This window comes from Leptinotarsa decemlineata, unplaced genomic scaffold (genome assembly GCF_025532065.1).
Source record: "Leptinotarsa decemlineata unplaced genomic scaffold, Ldec_3_MD MMD2_tig00002082_RagTag_RagTag, whole genome shotgun sequence".
In the NCBI taxonomy this organism is placed as follows: domain Eukaryota; kingdom Metazoa; phylum Arthropoda; class Insecta; order Coleoptera; family Chrysomelidae; genus Leptinotarsa; species Leptinotarsa decemlineata.
The window spans coordinates 8491760-8502393 of record NW_027412573.1 but is presented as its reverse complement, the minus strand read 5'-3'; the positions used below and the strand labels follow the sequence as shown (position 1 = coordinate 8502393).

At 32.7% G+C, this 10634-nt stretch overlaps 1 protein-coding gene across 4 annotated transcripts in view; it reads right to left on the bottom strand.

The window, feature by feature from the left end:
* Positions 1 to 376: 376 nt before the first annotated feature.
* LOC111507505 (La-related protein 4B) overlaps positions 377 to 10634 on the bottom strand; it is a 45772-nt gene continuing 35514 nt past the window's right edge. For all 4 annotated transcript variants that reach the window (XM_074176942.1, XM_023162816.2, XM_074176943.1 and 1 more), the window contains exons 9-11: positions 10350 to 10617; positions 9184 to 9400; positions 377 to 8782 (exon numbers count right to left, since the gene is read on the bottom strand). In XM_074176942.1, the coding sequence (XP_074033043.1) occupies positions 8619 to 8782; positions 9184 to 9400; positions 10350 to 10617 (649 nt within the window). In that variant the 3' untranslated portion in view covers positions 377 to 8618. The remainder of the gene's footprint in view (positions 8783 to 9183; positions 9401 to 10349; positions 10618 to 10634) is intronic.

The window sequence follows — 10634 nt, the reverse complement described above, 5'->3', positions numbered from 1 at the left end:
GCTTGAAAAGAAGTTTTTTCGTGTTGATAATACTACTATTTTAAAAACCATCAGACATATTAGATACATATTAAAAAAAAATAAAAAACATTGCAAAAAACCAAAATTTCCGAGACAACACCAACACAAAATTCGAAACGTCGCGTCGGCAAGAAAAAATTTGTTTTTTTTTTAAGAAAAAATTGATCCTGTTACGCAACCAACCTTTTTCAAGTAAATTTTCTCTGTCTTATTCGATATTTCCAAATTGAATTAATAGAGGCATGACGATTCATAAACAATGCCAAATCAATTCAGACGTGAAGGTCTTATAGACCTTCAAGAAATATCTGAAAAGTAAAAATTCAATTATAACAAGAATAAAAATAATGAGAAATATATTTTAACAATTTTAATATGCAACATCAGAAAGCTTAATGGATACAGCTCAGAAACCATATAAATAAAGCAGGGGTGAAAGTGATTTTGGACTTCAGACAGGGTGTTCAACTTATCAACATGAGGTGACGAGTTAAACCGTATTCAATATCTTAATTGCAAAAATTATAACTAAGTTCTAAGTAAAAACCCCATCACCTGCTTTATCATCTCAAACTTAACGTACACATCAAAATAATCGAATATACATACAAAAACATTAGACTAGAAAAAAAAACGTTCATTTATCGAAATATGTTACAGTGGAATTTTAGCGTGCAAATTTTTATCATAAAAGTACAGACACTGTCTAAAATCCAGCCTGTTAAAAATTGTTGTGAAATAAAAAACGAATTCTAAAACTGTTTTTTTCGTAGTAAATAGTAAAACCCCAACGATTCTTAAAATATACTTAGTAAGTAGCAAAGCTACAGAATTTGCAAAGTATCGGTACTTAGTAAAAAGAATGTGTTGAGCATTACTGATAAAAGTGTAACACCCCCGCAAGCAGAACAAATATAATAATGATGAATAGTTATTACCTATAATAATAGAAACTTGCACACAAAAATAAAGATAGCATATAATCAAAAAGTTGCACCGTTGTAACACACTCCACTTATCTTCTACAGTTGCAAATTTTTCGATTGCACAAATAAACATTTTTCAGAACCAGACACTAGACTATAATTTTCTAAAGTATGTTGTTATATTATATGACAAAGTGTTTTTTTTGCACAAAGCTTGTATATATATCTGAAAATACTCTTCACCTTCTGGCATCTAATTTTTAAGATATCTTATTTTGTTTAAAAGTTAGTATTTTTATAGATCTTCAAACGCCCAGACCCATACCCTATACCAAATAAATCCATTCTAATAACCCCAAACTCCCTAATACCAAAAAGAACTTTGGATTTGAGATTTAGTGTAATGGGGTTCAAGGATTCAAAAATTAACATATTTTACATAAAAAAACTCAAGTCTAATAAATTTCAAACATGATATCTAAAAAAATCAAAATGCATTTTGAAGCAGGAGAACTGTATTTTCAGATGTTCAAACGAGTATTGTGCAAAAATTCAACTCAAGGATGACAATTGTCAACCTAGAAATTTTGTTGAGTCGTTAATGAATGTGAAGATGGTAAAACAAAGCCTAACTTAGTTAAAATACTGGCTTAACAATCTGCAGACATGACATTGTGATAATTCATCAGCGGCAATAAAATTATGTGATACCAAAACGTGTCTGAAGACTATCGAGAAAAGATACGTATGTACCAGAAAATAAATATTTCGAAATAAAATCTGAAAATAATCATCTCTCCCAACAACCTACACAGCAGGTTCTGGATAAATGTACAAAGGTTAACCTTTCAGATGTTTCTCGTTTATCCAGCAGCAGTACCATGCTTTCCTACACTGACGAGAAGTAATATCTCGAAAACGATCAGTAGATGATCTACTCTAATAATTTCAGCATGACGAGACTAGCCTCTGCGAGGAATCTTACATAAATGTCTGTCAGATGTAATTCAATATCCAGCGAGGTATTAGCCGGGGAAATAGTTTCGGCAGGAAGTAGTTAGGAGAGATTAATATTTCGAGATTTCATTTCGAAATATTCATCTTCTTACATTATTTGTAATGAATTTTGAAATATTTAAATTGACCTCTAAAAATCACATTAAACATCCCTAACATACAATATAGGTCACAGAAACTCGCCCCTCAACAATCAGTGTGCCTTCAAATTAGGGTCTTTCCTATAAAGGTATTCTGTGACAAATGCCTTCAGAAGATATATCTGGTTTTCCAAAATTTTATCTGTGTTAGGTTTCTAGTCGTCCATTTAGTCGCTTATGAATAACTCTGTTATTCTTGGAAAACAATCTTTCAAAAAAATATTTCAGTCGATGAATTGTGATATAATTGATACCTTCTAGCAGCAAAGCAGGATTTCTCTTATTTAACGAGTTCATATATTCTCAAAATAAACAATCTGCAGACATGACGTTATGATAATTTCTCAGCGGTAATAAAATTATATGGGATACCAAAACGTGTCTGAAGAATGTTTCGAGAAAACGTACGTATGAAAAAATAAATATTTCCAAAAAAAATCTCGAAATAATGTCCAATCGAGTCAAGATCACAAGCTTTGTGATGATTCCAATTACGATCTTGATTCAAAACCTATTCAATCTTGAATAATTTTAAAATTCAAATTCACAGTTGAGATTCAGTAAAATTATTTTTATTAGACTGGAGAAATTCAAAAGATGGTACTTTTTGAGAAAAAAATATCTTCAACTCATCAAGCAACTGACAAAGGTCTATTCTGATGCATTTTATGGTTCATTTTTATTTCAGATTCAATATCTCTGCACAATTACATAGGCAAATATTTTCAATAATGCAATAATTTCCCCATGACTTTTTGTATGCAGATTTCATGCAGACCTCTGTATAATAATAATTCGAAATGGATTTTGAAGAAACAATACATGTTTTCCAGTTTTAGATTACATCATCCCAAAATGTTAAAGTAAATGGGTCAATTTTGAGACTGGTTTAGATTCAGTGTATAAAAAGTTTTTAGAGAATTTTGTCGACTTAATATTAAAATCTCTTTTTACAGTATACAAAATGTTTTTACGTATGTATGACCACCTCTTTTCAAAAATGTTTCTCCATAACTTTAAATTTAAAAATAATGAGTTGTGCAGTGACTTATTTCATTACAGAAAGCCTAATTATGGGCAAAAATACTTCTACCAAAGCTGTAGCTTATACAGAGTACTGTTTTGAAGAGAGCAAGACACGTATATACAGGGTAAGCCAAATGTTCGTTTCCAGTCAAATATTTCCGATTTCTGCAAAGCAAATTTGATATGTCAACTACACATTTGTTTGAAGGTGAAGATGTGCCAATTTGTTTTCAATTTCTTTTAAAACTCTTCCTCCGGGTTATTTTGAAATATCGGTATCTTTGGTTGTACGTTTTTATGGCTTTTTCGAGAAAAAAAATCTCGGTGTGTTCTATTTAATAAAAAAGAAAATTAATGCCATTTCCGCCTAGAATAGAAGAAAGTACCACGAAAGTTGGCATTATAATCAATTTTGCTGTTCATTACCGTACATAGATACACCAAATTTGGAAAAACAAGATTTATTTGCCAGTTCAGAGACTTTTAACTCACCCTATATATATAGTCAGGGGTTTGCCCACTCTGGATTCCCCCTACAAACACCATTTTACCAAACTCTTGATTTACCCAACTTTCCAGAAAAACATATGATGGAACATTTTTAAATGAATTATCTCAATGTGATAAAAACAATGATATATAAAATCAAACAAAAAATAATTCATGCGTATAAAAAAACATTAAATTTCTTGATTAGTTTTAGAATTTCATCAATTACATATTATCACACACAATTTGAAACTTACTTCTAGAAGGATCAATATATCACTTCATCAACTTTCAAAACTATGTACCTGTAATTGTAAAACACATAATCTGGATAAGTGTCGAAGCACTTCAATGCAATAACCGGAAGTTGATATCAGACTTTTTTTTTATCGAAGGCCATAAATTCACTTAACTTTTGTACAACTTAAAAAATAGAGACCTTACATTTTTTTAAAATTCACAGCAAATATATACTTGTCCCTTTTTTAAATTTTTTTTTTACTTTTTCTTGGGACAAATAAACTTATCATTAGGCTAATATATACACTGACTTTGCAGTCACAAAAATTAAATGGAAATACCCTGAAATATTTGTTTCTTCATCAAACAAAACCTACTATTCCTGATAGGAACCATATTCTTTGACTTATGTTTTATAATGGATTATATCAATTTTTCTGATATAAATATTATCAAAGCAAGTTTTTTAATTTTTCGGTGTCAAGTCATTGGACAAGTGGACATTGTGCTTTTGATATGTATTCATAATGGTTTTTCATTTCTTTCTCATATACAAGAAACACACTTCAATGTAAGATTTACTCTTGGAAGGTTACAAAACCGAGAAACGTGTTTCAATTTAACATAGAATCTTCTGGCTCCACAATACTCATCTCAATGAATTTACTCTCTCACTTGTACTTTGAATAGTGGTAACAAAAACTTCAGAATAGATTTCTTCATAGAAATTTACAAAATCGCCTCGTGGAACAATGTGACAAATGCAAAAAAGTCATAGTTACATAGGACTGTATATTGCTAAGCTACACAACGCCATGAACAGTGTTTAATGCTTGGGGAATATTTTCCTTAGCATATCTCCTAATCACTTGGCTTACGTCAGTTTTATTTTGAACAAGATAATCTATTGATTACTTCAAGTCATTTTTATGGATTTCAGTGTTTTTCAGATATTCTTCTACTAGTTGGAAAAAATTTAGAGACAAGGGTAGAAATGGCCTACTGAGTCTACCTGTAAAAGACCTGTTTGATGATTTGCCTATAAATGTTAAATTTGTAATATGAACATTGATTTCTTAAAAAAAAATTAAAAACGAATCAGAAAGCCATAAAAGGTTGGTATTTTTTCTCCACAAAACTCAATCATTGCAATAGGCTCAACAGTTTCATATCCCAATGAATAAATACAGTGTTTCAAATCACGATGTGAAAAAAAGTAAATTCCTGGCAAAGAGAGGTATTTAAATATACTTCATGTTTTCATTTGACTTTCAAATTTCAAGTAATGTTTTCCAGGAATTTTTTGTAAAATAATAAATCTTTTTTCCAAATATAAAATTATCTACTCTTCAAAATGATTTTGGTTGTTGCAAAAATTTTGATAAAAAAATGTGAAAATTATGAGAAGTGTTTTCATTGGATTCATTTTATCCTACAGGTTCTAATTCTAACCATCAGTAAAATTCAGTTTTTATATATATAAATTCACTCAAGGGTCATTTGGAGTGTTTTTAGCAAAATACACATATAATTTGAAAAAAAAATAAATATGAGTAACTTGTGGGATTTCTATCCCAATAGTATTTTTTATATTATGCAAGCTTAGGAAAGACCGAGATATTTTTTATAGTTTCAATTGAAATTTAAAACCCCAACCCTGCGTTTTAAAATTGTTGCAGTTTGCTTTAATGTTTGAGATAAATTTATGAGTTGTCTTGTTGAACTTGCTGAAAATTGAAAAGCATTAATTAAAATCTGTGAACCAAAAAACATGAAAAAAAAAATTAAATACACGAGGTATATTTGGATACCTCTCATTAAGATATCATTAAGATATTTTTTCAACTCACAGTTTGGACCACCCTATATATGTATTGTAAGCAAAATTTCCCGTTAATGTTTCATTTATTAACTATTGAAATTATAAGGAATTTCCTGTTTAAACTTTTTTACTCTATGTAGAATTTTTTTCATATATATATATATATATATATATATATATATATATATATATATATATATATATATATATATATATATATATATTTGTTTGTGGATTGAGTTTCAAGGTAGACTCAGTCAGTTATCTGCTCCTCTCACACTAGATTCTCTTGCAAAAACAGGCACTTTTTCAAATCACCAGAAATACAATACTCTTGATGAGTGTTTCACCAACCAAGGTTGGCGTCTTTTTCATCTCCCGAAGACGCAAATTAGGTTAGGTCTCGTCTGGTGATTGGAAAAAGTACTTGTTTTGGATGTTCCACGTCTCCCGAATAATTTTTTCCAATTGGGGCAGAACGAATAACTCAAAAAACCAATTTACAAAGTGAGCGACTATTTCGCAAAGTGAGAACCGGCTTCATACACCTGAACACGTTTTGACAGCAAATGTGCCAACTTATATTCGTTTTGCAAAAATTATAAATTTAAGCAGTATCTCTGTGAGCAATTCAACAGAAAGAAATATTGAATACATTTCAAAAACTAGTCCACCTTATTCGACTGGTAATGTCGCATCTCAAACACCGATATCAATGCTTTCACGTCAAGCATCAACATTTTTAAAGATATATCATAGCAAAATGTGAGTCAGATTCAGTGGAATGCGTAACCTCGGCGTTTCAGAACATAATACAACAAAAATAACAATCTACAAGGTAGCCAGCAAACAGTCTTAAAGTAAGTTACATACTGATAACTGAAATATCACGCAATCCACACCGTTGCTCCGACACTGTGAGTTCGTTATGTACATACACAGCCTATAAGTAACAATACAACTTAAAATGTATCATTAGTCCATTCACTATACTGGGTGATTGAATCTCGCAAATAAATCAGTAATCATTCCCCACTTCATCAGGGAAAAAGTTCGACAGAAAATTAAATGGAATCGGAAATATATTACAAATATAAAATGTAATATTGAAAGACTCAGAAACTATGAGCTTGAGGAGAACCGAGGACACAAAACAATAATTTCCGAGACATTTCAATCAAGAGGTTTTTTCCAGTTATCAGTCGACATCATAATTTCTAGTAACGCATAATACTGGAATGCCTTACTGATAAACGTCAAGTTTTTGGACACGTTCTAGGTGACTATATCAAATAGCCGAAGGTGAAAACTTGGTTAACTTGAAAAATGCTCAAGTCATTTGTCAAATTATAAAATTTCGCACAAATTTCCTGTACACTGGGAAATATTAGCATGCCACTTTTGATTATAAGATAAGGCATATAAAACACATAGCCGAGGGGCTACAAACACTCACCTCGTGCAGACCCTGACACGTTGATGGACAAGCGAGAACTGCTACCCGCGATACCAACCAAACAAACCTGTAAAAAGTATAAGCTGCCTTGGAGATACCCGAGAATAATGTGAAATGTTCCAATGTAGCCTTTGGTTATCACGGAATGGTGAGCCTTAAATGTCCATATTGCGAAATTACCAACTAAAAATTCAACAGAAAAACAAAATATCCAATTTGGATAAAGATGCCCCACGTTGGGCGCCAGTAATGTGATATGCAGGCGCACCGGTGAAAACCAGCAGGGTTTTCATGTGTCGGAGAACGCTTCACATTCAGTCAATATACATGCAAATATCAATACCCATCAATTTTACAAAATAAATTTTTTTCTTCATTTATACAGTGCCCTCCACAAATCTTTACCGTATGGAAAACTTCATCATTGACTTCTCAGAAAATTAGGATACTTCATAAAAAGTGCATTGTTTGTAACTCAAAATTTGATAATCAAATTTCAAATGTTGATGTTTATGGATAGCCTGATAAGTTGACATAGGTGGTTTGAATGCTTAAAGTGTTGAGAATATAGAAAATGTAATGACAAAAATTTGAAGTCATTCGAACCTAAACAATTTTTAAGGATTTGTATGATTTGTTAGGCGTACATAGTAAAGAACCTTGAAGCTATATGTATCTAATAGTTTCGTTTTATAGGTCACATGATTTTGTGGACTTTATATAAACTATGTTTATATTGTTTCCTCCAGGGCTATAGACAATGCACCTCCTTACACGAAAAATAAAAGCTTCTGAGAAATGAACAACAAGAAAGTTTTCCAACATGACCCTGACATTTTAGCGCATCCTTTATTAAATAATTTGTCTAGCGGAGCTGTCGATCGAGAGTATTTTATTTACAAGAGACTCTCATCGAACAGTGCAATGAATATACCGACAAGGCAAAGTCGGTAAATCCTCTTCCACAAACACGGCAGGCCGTCCAGCAGGCAACAATGAAAAAAATTCCCGCACGTGACTGAGCAACAGAGGAATGCGCAACCAAAATAGTTTTAAAAAACCCAACAATAATATACATTAGTCCTACACTCCCTCTATACAGCTTATACGATAAAATGGTAATGAATCATTTGTCAAAAATAATCTTTCAACATTAGCCTGTACACATGGAGAGACGTTAAGAGAGTTCAAGGAAGCCGCATCAACAAAAAGACAGAATGGGCCAATCACAGTCGTGCAACTTGCATCGTACAGCACTAATATTTAAATTTGTTTTAAACATATCAATATTCAACAGTCGGCTAGGAACATATGACTCGCACAATAGAAGTGAAATCATAATGTACACACGTACACCTAAATGCCAATTAGTTTTTTGGGGCAGTATTATACCTCACGCACCGTTCAATAAATATTTTTTGCGACGACACCCTTCTACGCACTGTTCATGTCGTTCGCACTGCAGTTCCTCCCCCGGCGTTTTACTTGGGTGAGCGGGGGTTCACAAAATCGCGAAGCTGAGACGTCCTGGTGTCGGTCCTCCTGCGTTGAGACCTGTCATAAGCGGGCCTCGAGCCGCCTCCGCGGTTAGTCCCGTTGAACCGGTGCTGATTCCCTCCCAATTCTGCTCGTTGCTGACCGTTATCTATCGAAAAAAATTATTTTATAAATGAAGACGTGGAAACATATAACAAGTGCCAATACTGACAATTGCGAGGTATTTGATACAGTAGAGTAAATTGTTGTCCATTTTGAATACAATGTAAATGTATGACAAGCCAGGCACTTTTGCAACTTTTGAAAATTAAAAAAAATTAGCATATGACATAAAAATTGACGAAATCGTCAATATCCTCACTCTCATATAGATAATGTCCTGATATATTCCAGAAATTTTGAAAAACATGTGATTCCTCGAGTTCTATAGGTTTTTCAGGTTTAACAGAAAATTGACAAGAGCCAGAATGAACAATCTTTTAGATAAAAATGGAACAATTAGTACAACACTGCAGAACCTCGTAATTTTGTAGTATCCTAACTACTCACCTCTGGAATCTCTATTCTCACGTTCAGGTTGAGCCCGAACGACATTGCTGCCATTATTGTGATTTGTTATCAGTGGGGCTGGTTTTGTTTGTGAAACTGGGGCTGCTGGCGCCTCGATTTGTTTTTCCTTGGCTTGTTTTTCTTTTTGAGCATTTGCTTCCTTGAAATGTTGAGCCACTTGCGCGTAGCTCATGCGAGGTGGATTACCAGAAAAGTCCTGAAAGTTTTGAATGAAAAATGAATAAAATAAAATCTAATATGTTTTTTATTGATCACATATCTCAGTATCAACCTATCTTTATTAATAATTTCTTTCTCAGGGGAGATTAGATAGTATCTCAACATTTAGTATATCTATTGGCAATGATAGAAACTTGATGAATTCAGAGGGTCTGCCTGGAGTTATATTTTCTTCTCCACATTCAAAATAAAAAAAAAAAAAAAACAATCTGGCAACCATGACCGAGACACCATAACAATAATTTAAAACGTTTATCAAATTTACGAATCCTGAAAAGAGAGCTTGTATGATAACTATAATGCTATATTTGTTGTTAAATAGTTGTTTTTACCGCAAAGGGAGCCATTTTTTGGAGTATTTATACTTTACCAATCATCAGTTTCATTATGAAAGCAAGCTAGTAAATCTACCAGCTGTGAATTATATAAGCGACACGCTTTTTATTGGTTAACTATTTACCTGTCAAACTCAACATTTCTGAATCGAATATGAGGACATAATAATGTAAAAACCATTAATAACCAATTCAGAGTCATTAATTTATTTATTATCAGAGCAAAATTTTATGCAGACGACTTTCAATAGGTATATGGTCAAACGAAACCAGTTTCCATGCAAGAAATTTGTTTAGAAAAAAAGGTTGCCCAGTTACTATAAAAAAAGGTTCACAATGCCATTAGGGAATTGTACGTAGTCAGTTGTGGGAAGAGTCTTGGTTGAAACAAAAAAAAAAACACTTAACGAATATGGTGGGAAGTCAAACATATAGCTGGGGCATTGAATTTTTTTCTATCAGTTCTTCTATGCAAAGAATGAATTACTTGAGAGTATTTTTGTTACTTGAAAATTTACTTTTCCTAGCCCAGCGACTTGCAACAGCACGCAATCAACAAAATAAAAAAATTCCATATCCAGTGTCACTTACCTGAGCAGGTGGAGGCGATATTGACACATTCTTAGATGCTTCTGATCTAGAATCTTGTCTGTGCACTGATACTTGATTCTTCGTACCGGAAGTAGCGGTCACGATGGCCCCAGAACGGGACGGGGCTTCGGTTGGCACAACTGTAGTCATAGTGGCAGCGTTTGTAGTGGTAGGACAGGGCAGGTCCAAATCACCATTGAGTAGGACATCATCTGTTTTAGTGGATTTGTCTGCCATGGTACATTTGATGGGGAGAGCCGTTACTAACCTTAAGAAAAAAAAACA